The sequence below is a fragment of the Sipha flava genome, unplaced genomic scaffold (genome assembly GCF_003268045.1).
Source record: "Sipha flava isolate LNK unplaced genomic scaffold, YSA_version1 258_pilon_pilon, whole genome shotgun sequence".
NCBI lineage: Eukaryota > Metazoa > Arthropoda > Insecta > Hemiptera > Aphididae > Sipha > Sipha flava.
Genome location: NW_020272917.1, coordinates 607,196 through 627,599, shown reverse-complemented (window position 1 = coordinate 627,599; position 20,404 = coordinate 607,196). Strand labels below are relative to the sequence as shown.

Here is a 20,404-nt window from a genome sequence, read left to right as displayed (position 1 = left end):
TCAATGACGTAGAGTGGGTTTCGAGAATATGTAAGTAGTAAAACTAAGAAATTGAAAATTTGGAAATATATTATATAGTTTACATATGTTAGTCTACTATTTAATGGCAAGTAAAAAAAGTACAATTTTTCAATATTAATTTATCGTTCTAAAAAACTGACTCTAATTTTTTATTTTTTAAATATTTTAAATTGGTATGAACTATAATTTTACATAAACAATAAATCCAATTTTCTTGGTTTCTTGGTAAAGTTGTGACAAAACAAATTTGTTGACATTTATTGATATTCGATCTTGATATTTTTGATCATGGATATTCAAACGTATATTTTTTTATTGATTTCATAAATTAACATAAAATATATTATTTCGCCCTCCACCCACATTGGAAGATTGCTGCGCATGGGCCTGATGTGCATCAGGCCTAATATGGAGTAAAATGTCAATTTTCTATGTTTAAAATAAAACACCTACTACGATAAAGTGGTAACATACATTGTAGGGACAATGAGGGAAACACCAAAATAGTGATTAGTAAATTAACGTTAAAAGTGGGACTATAGCAAACAAGTACATACCTATGCAAAAAAATATGATTACTAATCAATTATAATAAATGTATAGTGATTAAACATATTTAGTTTTGTGTAGTTGGGTAATTCAATTGGGTTGAAAAATATTTTTAGGTATATGTTTTGTCTCAATCTGCAGTTTATGTACCTACCGATTATGTTAATTTTGGAATCGAAAAAGAAACACAGAATCCTTTTTAAATCATACAAATGAATAGCAAAATTAAAATGTAATGATTTTAAAACAAAATTACGATGTCATTAATTTTCATTAAATTGGACCCACCTTCTTTTAAATATTATGATCGTCATCATGTCATTGTGCATTTTTGATTATTTTTATTACCTCAAAAACAAATGCATTTTTGCAAGGGGATAGATTATGCTTAGATATGAATAAAAATGTGTTTATATGACCTATATAACAACGAGAAAATATAGCGAATAATAATATACGTTTTAACACTACATACATTTTGTATAACTGATGGTATTATTTTTTATTATATTTTAAAAAGATATATTAAATTCAATAACAATTTAATTGATGTTAAATCATGTAATTAAGTTACTTTACGTTATAAATTATCTGTTAACATATTCTGCCCTTCTGCTTTTATTTTTGGACCGTATTACAAATCCAACAAATAAAATAGATAACATCGATGTGTTCATCTGATGGTGAATCATTTTTATTCCTACAACAAATTAGTCGTTCAGTTGCCTCACATTAATAATGGTACACATCAGTTATATATCATATAATTACATTGAAGTATATGAGTAGGTATTGTTTTTTATCGTGTTACATCGTAAACTTATATTGTTATATTAACGTAAATACTTATTTACATAAACACAACTAGGGGGGATGCTATATCACCACAGGCTCTAATTTAACACCCCCAGTTAAAAAATTAATAATTGAAAAATTATATGAAAAACTAGTGTTTTTCTTATTTTATGTAGTTATTTTTATTTGATGCTTTTATCAGAAAGATGAATTGTTTATGACTATTAGTTAATTACATCGTCATAAATACTTGAAAAATATTCCACTAGTCATCGCAGGATAATACTAGTGTGAATATTGAATATATTGTATATTGTATAATATTTATAAATTAAAATATTAGTGTATGTATGTTGTTATGGTACATTTAATGATTAAATTGAGATATAGTACTGTGGGGAGGGGGTGTAAGATCGGACGTAGCCCCCACGAGTTAGTGTGAGCTACGTAATTTCAACACTCTCAATATTTGGGCTCTAGTTGCGTATGCTTATTTATCAATTGTATCTTGTATTTTTTCTATCTTATACGATTCCTTCCAAGCTAAGAATAATACGTTTTAATTAAGTATATAAGCTGTGAAATAAAAATTTGATATACCTAGCCGTTATATCCATTCTTTTATTTTCTTCTCTATATGAAAAAATATACATTGTTAATACCGGGTGTCGCTTAAACGACATGTACTCTACAGAGTACAAAACTTTCATATACTTATACTTATATTTCTCTTTATCTAATTTTTTCAACCCTCCTATGTACGAATCATGTGCTGAATCTAATTATTTTTATTTGTTGTATAAATTCATTTTATACTGGGTTCGTCCCGTGTTGTTAGTTATAAAATTAAAATTAAATAACCTGAATACGTTTTATTTTTGACATAATTAACATTAATTGGACATTATTATGTAATTATTATAGTAACTGAAGGTTTTTTTTTTTAATATCAGAGTCCATTAACTAAATGAAAAACCCCGTTTAATTAGATGTTGTACCCGTTATACCCATAGTGTTGATCCAAATGAATTTAGTTTTAAATTAAAATCGTAAATTCAATTTATACAATAATAGTACCATAACCATTTTATTACTAGGTACTAAATATTTCAGTTTTTACTTTATCGATTAATATTTTCAAACATAAAATTTTCTCATTAGATTCTTACGACTTGTCTCCAAACATGTAATTAAGGGATGGTAGGAGGCAGGTGTGGATCTCAGAGGGAGAGGGCTAAGGGGGTTTATCCCCCCTCTTTGAACGTGTTATATTTTATTTAAGTATATAATATATTCTTAAAAGTTATGTCTTTAATTAAAGATTGACCAAAAGACTTATGAACTTAATAATTTTTCATATTTTATAATTTTAAATTTTATTTTAACTAATATCTTCTTCTTCTCCTTCACCTTTCTCCCAATTATTTGGGGTCGGCCATCTTTGTTTTTAACCTCCATTATCGATTGTGTACATCCCCTATGCATACACCAACAGCCCTCATATCATTCTGAATCGTATGCAACCACCTCTTTTTTGGTTTTCTCCTTTATCTTTTTCCTTCAATAATAATTTTCAGGCGTAAGCGTAGTTCATTTTGCATAAAAAAAATCGTGACCTATTTTGCTCAAATTTTGTTTTAATAAGACTTTCGTTTCGTCCAGACTAGTTTAAGTTGACAATGATTATTTTATATTATATAATATTGTAATATTTGAGTATCATTGAGCGTTTTCCAGAGAACACCTCAAGGAGGCAATACTATATGTTCTCCAAATAAAATTTTTTTCCGTGCACAAAAATGGTATATTTAACAAATTTAAAATTTAGTCCACAATATTTATAATAGCATATTATTAAAAAATTAAATTTACATAATATTTATAAAAAATATTTCGGGATATACTTTAAAAATTTTACTCAATTTAGATTTGATAACGACTCGATTTCTTATGTGTTATTACTTATTTGCTATATATATTATTATATATAAATTATATTTATTTTGACTAAAATTATTATAGGTCTTATAACATTGTCTTTTTGGGATCAGAAACTTGTTTAGTAGTCTGCAGTAATGTAGTAGAGGTTACACGGGGGTACACGGCGTAGTTAGGTAGTGACGGGTACACAACGTTACCCATTAAACAATATTTATATTGGGTAATATTCATTACAATTTAATACCCAATGAGTAAAAAAGATAAGCGTAATTTGTTTAATTCACTGACAAAAAAAATATCTTAAAAGTCTGTGGTGTACTTGGACCACGGTTGTGGATAGTACAAAATTTAATCGTAAAACGAGGCCTCACCGAGTTTTCATAACCACTCTTATTTGCTTTAGTTTTCTCTTACCTCATCTCATGCTTAAACCATCTCAGTCTTTTTTTTCTCTCTAAATGTCTATACTGTACTAGTGTCATTATCGATACTACATCAATACTATCCTAATTTGTATTTACTAAAATTATGTTATATTTTGTCTTTCTTTGAATACAAATTTATCCCCCTCCCTCATTTCATATTTCTAGATTCAACCCTGGTAGGATTGATCGCTTTCCTTCCTCAAATATTTAACTGTAGTAACCACGGATTAAGATTTATAGTATTTACCATTTTATTGGATATTATTTAAGCTCCAATCATTTTGAAAGAGATAAATCGCCCCCCCCCCCCTCCAAAATAATATCTACTTGCATAACTGCTTATCCAAGTACTTTTCATTACTAGTTTTATGTTTAAAATGTGTCTACTACCAATTACTAATATTATACTATAAACTAGAATATGATATTGCAACTAACCAATAATCAATAAGCAAAAATTAAAATACGTTTTAAAATAATTAAATCTAACAAGTATTTGCAAACTAATAAACAAATGTGGAACGTTATTAAAATTTATTTTAAAATGCACATATACGAACAAAAAATATATGGGAAAACACCTATATCAAACTAATTAATTTTAATAATGCTATTGACATAGTTTAACGATTTTTCATTACAAAAAGCTTATATACACATTGTAATTTTATCATTAATCAGCATTAAATTATTTATGTCAAACGAATATCATTGATAATCTTATTGGTTGGTAGTTACGTATATTGTTGTTAGTCAGCTATTATTTTGAAATAATCGTGCATCATTCCGTTTTTATTTATTAATATTAATAATAAGGTTAGCTATACATAACTAAAACGACACAAATCGCTCAGTGATTGGTTCACGTGCATTGTTTTCGACCAAAAGACTGTAGACTTTTGGACCTAATGACAATATTCGTCGTGTAAATACGCTTACGTGTCTGCCTGTAATTTTAGTAATTTTATAAATGCTACTCATATAACCTCTTTAATTCATTTATTTCTCATTTCTCGTTATATATTATATTACTAAGACACCGGTCCAATGTACACGGTGTTCGTATAACTTTTACTGGACGTTTTCAGACTACTCGTACGTTATAAATAGGTAGTCAAATAATGTTTCTTTCGGTTCGTCGATAACCTTTCAAAGGTTACTAATCTTTTAGTCGTTTGTTACTGCATCATACATCGCTTACGCATGTATAAATATATATTATTATCTATCCACACACCTGTACATAATGGTTTATGTACGTAAACCTGTGTATGCGTGTATGTATAAATATAAAGCACTTACTACAGACTTCTGAAAATCTTCAGTTCATTAAGTCGCGCGGTTTCAATCGAGGAAGAACATACAAATATTTTTACCTATTATAATATTTCGTTTACTCCCTTTTACGAGTGTGCTGAGCACATATTTTCTCATATATTTCCGTGATTCGATTATATCGTTATGACAGCTTCAAAAAATCGGGATTTCCCTCACTTTGTGGCCATCCACAGGATTATGAAATTGCCAGTGGTCTCATCGGGCGTCAATAAAGCGACGTGCGTCTACGTTAAAGTCAAAGTACGTAAGAAAAACCACGCGATCCGACACCATAAATAAATAATTATATAGTGTCATTATAATTTATCCTAATTTTAAAAGTCGTATAAGTTTTTATTTAAATAATGGTAATTTGGTTATAGACGTCAAACAAAATCATCGAATACAGTCTCGATAACGCAGAAAAGACCGTATTGAATGTTGTCGACTTGTCCGTCCCATTGGTAATAAAATTTGAAGAACCGATCAACAGGATTGATGATCTGATGTGCAAGTCATTGGATGTGGTTGAACATAACATTCCGATGGTCACTTACACTCCTGAAGAGGTGAGTGTTTTTATTTACACAATACATGTTTTAATGTCTACGCGTATACATTCAGGAACTACTCGGTTGTTTTTTTATAAGACTTATAACTAAGAAATTTTAATTATTATTATTAAATTTTATTTTTTGTAAATTTAAACGTATTCTTTAATTTTAATATTTCCCCAATCCCCAATTTTATACTGATTCAATATGATTTAGTATATACCAATGAATTAGTAAAGTAGCTATCAAAATTCATATGCACTTAGGACTAAGACCCTAATCTTTATAATTTATATTTATATTTTTAACTATAGATAAATCAAAGCATTTTGTTTTTATACTCCACGAGGATATTATGTTCTGTCAAGTAATTAAAAAGTTAATTTTCGATGACATTTTATTTAATGTGTATATTATGGAGTCTAGAATTTTATAATCCACCGAGATCAACTGGGTGGCTTTAGCGATACATCACTAGATAATGTTTACACCCGATATCAGTTTATAGACCGTTAATGGCACACATCTTATATATGTGAATTTTTTGAACTCTATATTTATTTAATGTGATCCTTGTTGAATTAAAAAAAATATATATAATTCAATATGCTAAGTAGATTATTTATATGAAAAACATACTTAAAATTATTTTTTAATACATAAATCAGAAAACGAAATTAATTAATTTTTAAAATGTTAAAACTGTAAAACTGTAAAATATAACATAATTAAGTACGGTTGAAATTGATGCTAGTTTCAGGAATCATAATTTTTACCATCTCTTTTGGATAGAGATGACATTTTTTTAAAAAATGTTTTACCTATCTGTGATATTTGTAATCTATGTCGGTACAAATTTTAATGGGTTATTAGTTTATTACCCTTATAATTTTTTTTAAATTTCTAGAAAATCTAGGATTGAATATTATTTATGACAGTTCCTAGATGTTTAGATTAATATAGAATAGAATATATTGTATTATAATTAAATAATGCAATTATTATTTACCATGCATTAATCCAATATTATAAAATCTAACTTTAAGCATAAATTTAGCTCATTAATACTTGATAATAATAATTTGAATTTGTGACCTCCCTAAATAATTGTTACGGGAATCGCACATTTACTGTTTTGAGTTTTCTATCTGTAGATGAGAATAGTATTTATTAACTACCTACCATTATTCTGAATGATTCAAGTCAATGTATTATTATATTGATTGACTTTCATAATATTATATTATCTTTAATTGTAATTTTATTATGATGTGTAATATGTAAACATTTAATGCTGATTTTCCTACTCACAGTTACGTAATAATAATTCCGACATAAACTTTTCGACTCATCAAATTGCTAGTGTTTTTAATTGATAAAAAAACCAATATACGTATACTAATCTATAACAAAGACGAGCAAAATTACAATTGTTAGCCAAAATATAGGTATCATACACACTGTATGCGACACCACTCAAAGCGATCTATTCCAAAAATTAATCACATTACAACAATAGTGTAACAAGGATTTTTAAATGAAAGAGCTAAACCCCCACCACCAAGTAAATCAATGTATTTCCAGCATTTTAATATACTTTTAATAATATTTATTAAATATAATTTATAATAATAATAAATTAATAGTGGTCAACTGCGGTAGCATGGCCGCAACATAATTTGGTATAAAAATTGTAGTGATTATATTTAAAACTTTTGAGGAGAATCGCCACAACGTTCATGATAATTACCAAAAATATTTTTGTAATCACCGTAAAAGTAATACGCTTATCTATCAGAGACAAACACTCGTTAAAGTCTTAAAATACTTAAATACCAAATTGTAGTTTAATAGTATAGAATATACACATAATATGTCTATAAATTACAATACATATTTATCAATAAATATTATTGAAAATAGATCGCCTATTATATTATATATTTAATCAGTAGCGGTTTTGATAAAATATCAAGGGGGGGGGGGCTATTTTAAATTTTTTGGTTTTTTTTGGCACTTACCATAATTATATATATCAAATAAAGAATACAATTTGTTTATGGTCCTATAATAGTTAATTGACATATGACTTTCATTTTTTATTTCATAATTTAAATATTTAGTTTCATTGGAATCTTTATAAAATAACAGCCTCTGAATCATACTTACCTCTAACCATGTACATAATGTTATATAAAAATATATTAAAAAGTCCATTGATTTGGCTATAATCTAAACAAAAACATGAACAATAAATGCATAACTGAAGTTATAAATTTAAAGCAATTTGAGCATATTTTAGTGAAATTTTAATTAAAAGTAAAGCATATTGTTCCATTGTTATCAATTCAAAGTTCATGCTGATATCAAAAAAAAAAATCAATAAATAATTACAAAAAAATGTTGAACATATTATATTGTGAAAATAATATGACATACATAACATAATCGTTGACACAAAAAAAATCCAAGGGGGGTTGATCGTCCCCTTCGCCACCCTAAAAACCACCACTGTATTTAATGTATCATTGTAAGTAATTCAGCATGAGTCTCATTGTTGGTACATACAAAAACATGTATTATTGGTAATATATTATATAGCTTAAATAGGTAAGAAGCTGTATAGTTTTGTTCTTCTCAGAATACACAATAATTGATTTCACAATTCCCTGGAACTTTGCTCCGTTGTATTGTTATCGGCGACGCTGTATTACGTAAATGTATTATTCTAAATTATATGAAAATTCAACACGTTCAGAGCGGATGCATCACCGTGACCTACCGCCTTTTGGAAAATTATTACTTTTACACATAAAATACTCATAGAACATTAAATGAAAAAGTACACGTATGTATAATGTTATTATGATTCGTGTATCGGAACCGTTAGATCATAAACATATACTACCAGACGATGAAAGATTTGCCTTTTAATTAAGACCTATATGTGTATAAACTGTAAAAAACACAGATATAAGTAATTATGTCTACTAATCTGTCTACTAATTAATAGTAAACCGCAATAACAAGTTGTATTATTCAAGTAAATAGTTGCGGTATATGTGTACTATAGACTTTTAGTTAATAATAACGAGTTAGATAGGTGTGTTATATAATAACATTATTATAATTCAATAAAGAATAAAATATTAAGTTGCACGATTTCAATAAGAATATATACCGTACTAGCATTCCGTTCGAACTCATATACAACACATCCGTCGTTGGCTTAAAGACATTCGTCGTATTTTTGTCCACAGATCTATTTCACAACCAAGACTTTTGTCAAGGCTAAAGTCGAACCGGTGCTGAAACGAGCGGATTCTGTTAAGCAGCTTACCATGTTGGATGATGCTTTGAGCGTAGCCGACAAGTACGTGGATAAATATTTACCGGACAAGGATCCAGGCGAGGATGTCCCTGATAAGACAAGTAATAAAAACGATAATAATAATTACATTAGTCAATAATTATCACGGAAACTATTATTAGGTGTAGAACCGTCTAGTCAGACAGTGAAAACGATTAGGCATGTCAACCACTTTTCCAGGAAATTGCAAAGACGTTTGACCCGCAGGACGATCGCGGAGGCAAAATTGCTAAAAAAACAAGGATACGATACCGTTCAATGTTTCGTTTACTTCGCAGATCTCGTGAGTATAGTATAGTATAGCGAACGCATTAAATTCACGCTCTGCAGTGGTTTGTCAACTACGAGGTTCTTCCGAAGCGTTGCATATATATTATAGCATAATACACTAATACATTAACAAAAACGTAAAATTAACGTGTTAAGTACAAAAAATTAAATCTTATACAGATGCAATATTATTATGTTTAGTAAAATGATAATATCCATTAAGAATCCAAAGAAAATTAAATAATAGGCTAATGTAGGAATAATTATAATATATTATTGCATGCATTTATTTAACAATTTACACTAACTGTAAAATCAAGTGTGAAAAATAACACCTATTTTTATTTTTGCTATACACTTCTATGTATGTACAATGTACACGCAATGAACACTATCAAGTATAGATACGATTTCTAAATTAAATACGTAAATAGACCGATTGTAGTATATAGTAGAATTATTTTAATTCACTGGAAAAATAAATCTAAAATAATTTAATATAATATTAAATAACCAATTACATTTAATATAATTTAGTAAAACATTTTCCATAATCAGAGTTCTTCTTCTACTTCGTCTCGTATTCAACCTTATAGTTGGTTTTGCAGTTGGATATGCGCTCTCCCCTCATTCCTGTATCCAGTTAACGTCTTAAATTCTGTTTAACTTGTTGGTTAATTTATTTACTTCATGAGCTTACAATACTGTAAATGTACAGAAATTACTAAGAATTAAATACGCATATTTGATTTTTATGTGATTTTTGTGACTAAGACAATTTAAAACTGAAACCAATCAAGTATAAATAATTTTAGTTGGCCAAAGACCCCAAAGCATTCATGGAGAAAATGAAGGCTATTTGGAAACATTTGAGCGAGGACGAACCCGAAAATCAAAAGCCACCAGCGAATATAGAACAACTCATCGAAATGTTATCTAGGGAAGGCGCAAGGCGTTTTGTGCATTTGACTAACTTTGCGGTCCAAAACATATACACGACACCCACGCACGCAAAACAAGCATTTTCCTACGCTGTTCACGAGGCCGTAGTTTTAGCTGATCAATTCATTAAGGTATTATATATAAAAGTAATAAACGGTTCACACAACGAACGTTTACAAACATGTATAAAATATGGACTTGTAGGAGATTAACTTATTATTAATATTGACTGTTATTATTATTTATTCGATTGATTTATAAAGTCATCATATAACAACGAATACATCTAAATTAACTCAAGACAGATTTTTGCAATAGCAACAAATGTCTTCAGATTTAATAGAAATATAACTATACTATCCAATTGTAAACGTTTATGTGGCGTTTCAGTAGAGGGGTTGAGGTTTTTGTTGTCACCTGAATCCTTTATACTTTAAGGACACATACACAGTATGACTCATAAATATATTTTTATTAGATTATTCAGTAGACATTTGATTCGTCTTTCTGTGCAATATACTATTAATACATATTTTTTCCAAGAGGCAAAGTATTTAACCAAAGGTCAAATTCAGCTGTAATCACTTGTCAGTGGATATAATTATGTAATAATGTACGGAATTTATAGTGTACAATTGCGTTTTATGATAACATCGAGTTTTGAAGTTCTAATTTAGCAACTGATGAATTGATTGTTAAAGCACTCGGCGTGCTATTATAACTTTTAAGTGCATAATATATATTCACGAGTATATTAGAATAATTTTTAAATTTAATGTTTTCAGTACGCCCACTTGGAAAATGTAAAAGGTATGGTTGTAGACATTACCAACGTTCAATTGGCTAGATACAAGAAATTCATAGAAGAACTGAGGAAAATCATACAGGTAAGAGATCGTAGTGAAACAACTGGTTGCAAAATAGAGTTGTTCCGGGTACTTGGCAACTACCCAGTAGTCGAGTACTCGGCATCAATATCAGTACCCGATCTGTACTTGGTATACGGTACTGTATTTGCATCTTTACCTGGTATCCCGAACTTGAATAACAGTGTTTACCAAAAAGAAGAATAAATAGATTTTAAATATTGGAATTAAATAAATATTAAATATTGTAAATTATTTGCAAACGTATTTATTTATTTATTACATTTTTTATTATTATTATTACTTAAAACTAATTGTACCTAATACGAACATAACTTGACATATTTCAGAATTATTTATCTTCCTTGTCTCTTGTCATCAATGAGTCCAATAAGAAAGAAGTGAAAAAAGGAGGTAAAAATAACGTTTCAAAAAACGGTAACGAAAATAAAAAAAATACTTCTGTTCCGGCAGCCCATTCAACGACGATCGCCCGTAATTAATAATTAATTCACTTCAATTCCAATACATATTCTTTTAAGGAGTACCTATTCATATTTTTGTCAATTTTATAATTTATATTTTATTTTATATGCTCCTGATTCATCATTACGAATAAGCATAATACTATTTTGTTTTTCGTTCTTTTTATACAATGAAACGCATTACGAATTACAATAAATTTTATCTTCCTATATTATAATAAACACGTAATAAATGTATTTCCAAAATAATTTCATTGCAAAAATGTTTTGTTTTATACACGAACATTTATAATTTGTAATACTGATAATAGATATTATAACAGATATTATAAATTATATTATACCACTATTTTTACAAATATATATTGTGCTGTATTAATTAAGAACCTAATTAAAATTGTGTGTTCAAACATCAAGGAATTTCAGGTCAGGTGTAGCGGTATGTTTTTTCTAGCGATCCATTTTTTCCTGATATGTTCCTCCGCAATTCCTCCATAAAAAAATATGTTTACATTGCATGGCGGAAGAAATAATATAAATTATGTAAAACTAGGTGCATTTATTTCCGATTAATCAATAAATCAATCACAATTTTATTGATTTTTTAATTCTAAACCGGTCGTACATTACAATTATAATCATACTCCCAGGCAATAATCATTTATTTATTTTTATTTAAATACTATTCATTCATACATTCATATGAGTGTTAACAATTTACTCATTTTCGTTTTATTTTATAACCATATTACAAAATAATTAATGAGTTTGATAGTATAACATTTTTCAATAATATTTTACTAAATAAATTGAAAAAATTAACTGTAATGTTTAATTTTTTTTAAGATGTTTTAATAATAGATATTTGTGCTTCAAAATCAGAAATACTGTAACCATGGGTGCCGCAAGAGGGGTGAAAGTGGTTAGGTTAGTGATATAATCATAACAGAAAATATTAAATTTGGAACTCTTCAACCATTTTTTTTTACTCACTTAAAATTTACTTGATTATACGGGGGCTTACGATTTTTTAGTATATAATTATATATATATATATCATATACAACTTTTTAAAAATGCTCACATTTTATTTTACCGTCAGTATAATTCAGAAATAGAATAGATTGTAATGGAATGCCCAATCGTTCATTATTAATACATAGATTTTTTTTGCATTTTTGACTGTATTCGTTATGAATAAATATAACGAATGTCCTAAATAAATAAACTTGGATAATACTGATGTGCAATTGGAACTTTATTTTATAAGATATGGCTTAATTTAAAACTTATTGACATTTAAGTATTAAATATTTTACCTGCATAAAATTGTGTACACATATTGTATATGTTTTCTTTTTATAATAACGATGATAATAATAACAAAAACAACTACTTTATAAAAATGTTTTATATATATATATATATATATATATGAATATGTCATTAATATGTTATTAGAAATGCGAGTATTGTGTAGTTAATAATAAATTTATTGTTATAATAAAAGTTACCCATAAAATAATATTTAAATTTATTATTAATAATAAATGAAGAATAATATAACAATTAATTTTTATATTTCTGATATTATTTATATTATAGTACATTAATACAACAATACAGTTTTCTAAATGAAATAGAGGTATTACAAATCAAATATTATTTTCGTTTAATCAAATCACAAACTATATTAATTAATTCATTTTCACATAATGTTAAATCTGATACACATATATACTTCAATGCAGATTCAAACTTCAAAGTATTTTCTTACTTTACTTGGTATTTTTAATAAGAAACAAACTCATTAAATAGCATCAATTAAATATTTATCAATGTAATCTACAAAGTCAGCTAATTTATTAAAAAAAAAAAAAAAAATGTTCGTTTAATGTTTAACAGAAACATATTTGTAGGTATTGAGTATTCGATTTATAATGTTTAAGATGAGTGGAATGTTTCACGGGGTATAAATCCGCATCATATAATTATTTAACTCATTTACAACAAAAGCAACAGATTTATCATTTAAATAATCAGTGGGACTATGTTATGGTCTGTGATATCTTATTACTTATAGCCATCTTAAAATGTAAGCTCTAGTTGCCTATGACAATAGTTTAAAGCAGGGGTCGACAACCTTTTTACTTACACGGACCATATTTCAGCTTTTTATTAAGAGCCACATATAACATTAAAATAACTGTTATTAAAAATACAATTTTAATATATAATAATAATACATTTATAATCGAAAATAATCATAATACAAGTTTCATACTGCGATGTTGACCTCATAAATTAATTTTGAATAAAATACATTAGTAGAGAAAATTTAAAAGTGTAAAAAATTATTTATTAATTCTTAATTGGAAAGGGACATAAATATATACTCGTATAATTACATTTAATATTTATTTTAAAAAGACTAATAAAATATTATTAGGTAATTAATTTCTCTTAAAATTATTTTAAGAACGGCGTTATTTTGCAATTCTAAATATGACACAACATCGTCAATGTCTACAGAGAATTAGTTCTTAAACAAATTGGTTTTTTTATCTTGTACGTACAAGTCAGAAAATCATATTTAAAATTCAGTTTGTAGGTTTTCAGTTACATTTTTTTCCAAATTTATTAGAAAATATTATATTCTGTACACAATAAAATCATTTTCAGTGCAAAATATATATACAAGACGTGAGTATTGTACTGACAATACTTCGAAAAAAAAAATCTTTTATAATTTAAAATTAATTTTTATAGCTTCCAAGTATAAAGCTGTTTTGGATGATTCGATTAAAATTGTACAACATACGAAATTATTCAAGTGTTGTTCGTTCCAATGTTTGTGTGATAGTATTAATTTTAATTAAAATTATTTTATTTATTTATTTAAAAATTTTAAACACCATGATATATAATTAGAGGACCGCAGAAGAAAGTTCCACTGGCTATAATGAAACTTTAAAAAATTAAGATTTTGTACAATTTCCATGACAAATAACAAAAAATAAAAAGTAGGATAAATGGCTAAATGCATTAAATATTTTAAAAACTTTAAATAAAACTAATTTTAGACAAAAAAATCATCGTAAATCGCATACAATATACTGTAGTATATTTAAGTGGTATTTAATCATTTTACATTAATTTCCTCGTAAAAAAATTTCTACATGATTTGGGAAATGTATTTAAATAATCATTAGACTTGTGGGGACTGAATTATTATCCCACACAAGATATGTTATTCTATAATTTAGAATCCGATATTTTGCAAGTTTATATTCATATCTACAGATATTAAAAATTCTACAAATATTGACACAATATGTCTGTAAATCTGTTTGTTTATTATAATTTATTATTATTTTTATACAATATACTGATCATTTCAAATATGGAATTGGTTAATACATATTAAGTCTAATGATAAATTAAATTAATTAAGTCTATTATTTGTACATAGCAAAACTACGTTACAGGACATTTCATATTCTCAATTTTTTTTATTAATAAATGGCTAAATTAAAATAAATATTTATTCTGGCTAATTTTTTTAAATCATTCTTTAATCGTACCGTTGCTTAAGTAATAATTAGTAAAGTTTAATGACAACAGTATTTTTTTCTAAATCAACAAAAAATTATTTCAATTCAAACTACTAAATTTTAAATAAAAGTTACACAATTTCGGCAGAACTTCAAATTCAATACAGTTTACATATAACTAACCAATATGAACATTTTTACTTTTTTATTCAGCTTTGTCAAAATGGTAAGTTTTATGTAGTAAACGTAAACGTAACTAACGTAACTATTACGCATTTTACTCTGAACTTCAAATTTAATATTTGTATAAATAAGCATATTTATAATTCGTACCAAAGATTTATTTGTTTTGATTGAGATTATCTAGATAAATGTGGTCTTAATTAAGCTACTTTAAAAATAGAAAGATATAAGAAAGTATATTAAATTTTAAAAATAAAACTAAACTATCTTTTAGTTTTGTAACATCATTCATTTATACTTCCAATACTTGAAAGCCAGTTTTTTAAATTTTCGCTTTATCGATACATCTATATTATAATACACTATTAAATTATCGTGGTAAAACATGTTTAACGTATTATTTTTGAATCAATTGAAATAGCTAATCCTTGGTCCATTCAGAGCATGGTCAATGTTCAAAAATAGCCCTCGAGTTATTAGCTTAGTGAAAATTTTTGTTGAATTGTGTGCTGAAACACTTATTTACATCATCATTGCTGGAGTAATTGTTATACTCGAGGCAATAAATTTATACGAAGAATATTTTATGAAAAACGACATAGTCCAGCAACAGAAAAGACCCACAAAGGTAAATGTTATTTTATTGTGTACTCACACTTTTAGTATAAGAAAAAAATTATTTATTTCCTGTAAAAAAATAAATAAGCCTGTAAAAAAAACCAAAGTTCAAAATTTCCCAATTCAGTACAAGCGTTCTAAGTTTAATACACGTTCTGAGCCTACTATACGTAGTAGTCCTACTATGACTACTAGGCCTATTAGACTAACTATGCATGCTAACCATCCAAGACGTACTTATGCTTATAACAAACATTATATACCAAATTTTTTTGTGTAAATAACTATTTATTTACCATCAACCATATTATTATTTACTAACCATATATTTATTTACCATTAAATAACAATTTATTTACTTCATGTAAAATAACTGAAGAAGCCTGTCAAAAAGAAACACCAGTCAAGAGTTAAGGTTCCAGCAAAGAAGACGCGTTCTAATTCTACTACGCGTTCTAACTTTCCTACGTCTACTAGACCTTCCAAGTCTACTACGCCTACTAGATCTTCCAAGTCTACTACGACTACTAGACCTTCCAGGTCTATTACGCCTACTAGACCTTCCAGGACTACTACGACTACTCGGTCTACTACACCTACTAGACCTTCCAGGTCTACTACGCCTACTAGACCTTCCAAGTCTACTACACCTACTCAGTCTACTACATCAACTGGATATACTATTCAACCAAATTGTCATAACAAAGATAAGAAACCTGGCGCATCAGTATTGAAAACTCCAAATAGTAATTATACTGTTTTATTATATTCTTATTCTGATTGAAAATTATATAATGTTAAGTTTTTGGGGATTTATTTTTAATTTTTTTAAACATTTATTTATTAATTATTAATTAAAATTAATTAATTGTGTTCATTAGTAAAACAAATATATAATATTTGTCGTATCGACGAGTAAATACGATTTGTTGTATCGATACATTTGATCAAAATCATAGTTATTTCACAAATTATACTTAACATGTATGAAAAAACATTGTTATTAATCATTGTAACAAATCTGATTAGCGCAGACCGATGAGAATGCGATACTTATATAGTGACAACTAGCAATCGAAAAATTTAAAAACACCAAAAATAAACATACAATAAAACATTAACGATGATATACTATATAAAAATATAAAAAAAAATAATAACAAATAAAATGACCACCCACAGACTGTATACTAATACCATACAGATTATATTATATCATATCTTATACTATTATGTTATATTATATAGGTACTATTATACAAAGGTGGGTATTGACTAGTTAAATAGTTAATATTTTAACTAGTTTAATTGGCAGTTTAAGTTTAGTTTTTCACAGTTGATTTAAAAATGATCTATCAAGTTAAAAAATGTTGAAATTGGTCGTTTATACATAAATATTATTATAAAAATTAAATAATAATGTGAAGTAAAATGGTCGCATATACTGTACATCAGATGTCATTAGATTTTGTTGGTCGTGGCCCACCTTTGGGTATTGGGTTCTGGCCGTGGACACAGAATGTTATGTAGAAAGAATTTTAACTATAAAGATAAATAAATACGGTAGTGAATTGTCAATGATGTAATGGTTAAAATAATAATAATGACCCATTAATGTACAATGTCATAGTATTTTTCAAACACTTCGATGCCACTGCTGTATATTATGATAAAAAATGCAATAAAATTGTTTATATTATAATTTAGGAAATTAGATCTTTCTAAAGAACGTAGTCATTTTTATGTGATCTACATACTAATTAAAAAAAAGTAGATTCATTTTTTTAATCTGAGTTAAGTTAATACTTTTTTCCTTATTAACTTTTAACTTTTCGAATTAAATTTATGAATTGTTAACTATTAATTTTTAGCTTAACGATTTGTGTTTTTTTAACTTAACTTAAATAGGGTTAATTATTTTCATTAACTTGCCCACCTTTACTATTATATACAGACTATATTACACATCTTATTTATTACATTAAACAAAAGCGATTCGGGTGATGGGGGTTCAACCCCTCCCGCTCCGAAATTTTAAAGAATTTAAAAAGAAATTGCTTAATATTGTTATATAATTTAAATTTAATATCATAAACACTTACCAGGGTTATTTGTATAATTCATCATCGATCTATCTTGCAGAATAAAATTAATTATTAGGTACCAACATTATTATAATTATCTTATAGAGAGAAATAAATTTGAAATACATGATCTTAAAAATATCGAACACCCGAAAAAAATGTCTAATCACGCCCCTGATGTTAAATAAAAACTTAAATAATAAATTAAAGCTTTGTTTATCAGCATTATTTTGTTGGTTAATGTTGTTACCTCCAAAACTTGATAGGTACATATAAAATTAATTTTGTTACAGTAGTGGAAATTAATGAAATAGGGGGGAATTACAATTTATTTAGTATCAAACCTACTCTTATTCATTGGAATATTATCTACTAATCACTTTTTATCTTCATCGTTTTTAATCGAATCTTACAAATTTACATCAGTGTGTATGCTTGTACAGATTTTTATACTTAAAAACAAAATACTCATATTACGGACTAGTACAGCAAAAATAAAAAAAATATGTTAATTGTTCGTCTAAATGTGTACACCTATTTATAGACAAGAATATGCTTATCGTAGGTACATAAAATTGTAGTGAATTGACATAACGAACTAAATTTTATTTCGATTTATAACTTTTGGTTGAAACATTTTTAGTCTATAAGTATCTTATCAAACATTAACAATTATTATTATTAGTATTAAATAAGATAAATTCTGATATAACTGAATTTTATATGCCTATAGTGACCGGTTGACTCAAAATAAATACAATTTGTTGAAAATATTTCTGTAATTACTAGTGATGGGTCGAACTTTTCGAATCTCGAATCGAACCGAACCGAACCCTTGATTTTTGATTCGGTTCGAAATTCGAACTCGGTATGAAAAAAAATCGAACCGAACTATCAAGCATTTTTTATTGTTCGAAAATCGAACTTGAAAATATTTGTTGAACCAGACTTACTGGCCACGATAGTTCGAAAACCAAAAATTTATACAATTCTTCAAAAATTATTTTTGAAAAATAAAAATTGATAATGATTATTTAGAAATAATTAGACTATTGGCAATAGAAAGTGATATTCTGTAAAGAACACGTTATGCATTATTTATAATAATGTTTTTTTTTCCAGTCGCATGTTACACATCCATCCTCTGCCGATCAAAACATTAATAAGTTGTTTATCGCCAATAGAGGCAGTGTATCTACATTCATTAATTAGCTATTTTTGTTTTTATCATATTTATTATAGAGGTTAAAATCTATTTTGGGTAAACACTTGGTAATATTCCAATACCTGCTGTTAATAAAAACATGTTTACAACTTACGTCTTACATTATAAATTCTACTAATCATTCTATATTTGTGAATTATAGTTATTATTAGGTTTTTTTTTATATATTATTAAAATGTACTGGTTGTATTGTCATATTACACTCAATACTCAATACTCAATGAATATTTTATAAGCTACAAGACAACACGAGAGAGCACAATATTGGTTTTTAAAAATAATAATAATAATAAGAAATTATCTAAAATGTAAATGTATTGTAAATAATACAATTACTTAAAAGTTAAAATGTAGAATAGGTAATACGAAAACTTAAAATACAATAGTAATTAATAATTATGGTTGATTTAATTTATAGATAGGTACAATGTACATGATAAAAAGTATTGAGTTCGAGTTCGACTTAAAATCATAATAGGTTCAGTTCGGTTCGGTTCGGTAGAAAATATTATGAAGATTCGGTTCAGTTCGAGTTCGGAAAAATAATTTAAAGTTCGGTTCAAGTTTGGTTCGATTTAAAAAATCAGGGTTCGACCCATCACTAGTAATTACATTTATTTTGGATTGTTTCTTGGGAAACGTTGATAATTTTTATTTTAAATTTAGTTATGTATTAAGAATTTATTTTTATAACAAAAGATAACTATTGATATATAGAATAATAATTTCTTTAGATATAATTTAATATTTTAAGTGATTAAAAAGATATTTTCGTGTCAGATATCATTGAATACTCATCGACAAACATCAAGATGATTATAAAATACAATAGTAAATAGCAATACAATAGCAATACAAATTATAAAAAAAAAAATTATAGCTACCTTAAACTTCGATAAATTTTGGCTTAATCAGTTATGTAACTTCAATATTCTTATTCAGAAACAAAACTATAACAAAAACAAAAAAAAAATAAATAAAATCCCCTTTAGACTTGACATAATAAAAACTATATTATATACTTTAACTTTAGCACCACCATCGAAATCAAATAAATTGCGTTTAACATTCAAGGATTAGAATAACAAAAATAAAAGAAATGAGAAATGAATCTACGCAGTATATAAAGCATATATTTTCAACAGTGAAGGTAAGACAAACAATTTTAGAAAGATACCATAAAATAATTAATTTTTTTTTTTTTA

General features: G+C 26.7%; 2 protein-coding genes across 2 annotated transcripts; both read left to right on the top strand.

The window, feature by feature from the left end:
- Positions 1-5,029: 5,029 nt before the first annotated feature.
- LOC112684822 (lipid storage droplets surface-binding protein 1) lies at positions 5,030-11,597 on the top strand. Its single transcript, XM_025556515.1, has 7 exons — positions 5,030-5,309; positions 5,432-5,617; positions 8,863-9,034; positions 9,095-9,255; positions 10,058-10,315; positions 10,970-11,071; positions 11,401-11,597. Exons 1-7 carry the CDS (start codon positions 5,193-5,195, stop codon positions 11,551-11,553), a joined length of 1,149 nt encoding a protein of 382 aa, XP_025412300.1. The 5' UTR covers positions 5,030-5,192; the 3' UTR covers positions 11,554-11,597.
- A 3,933-nt stretch (positions 11,598-15,530) lies between these two features.
- On the top strand, positions 15,531-16,687 carry LOC112684824 (cell wall protein DAN4-like). Its single transcript, XM_025556518.1, has 2 exons — positions 15,531-15,900; positions 16,270-16,687. Exons 1-2 carry the CDS (start codon positions 15,724-15,726, stop codon positions 16,672-16,674), a joined length of 582 nt encoding a protein of 193 aa, XP_025412303.1. The 5' UTR covers positions 15,531-15,723; the 3' UTR covers positions 16,675-16,687.
- The last annotated feature ends 3,717 nt before the right edge of the window (positions 16,688-20,404 follow it).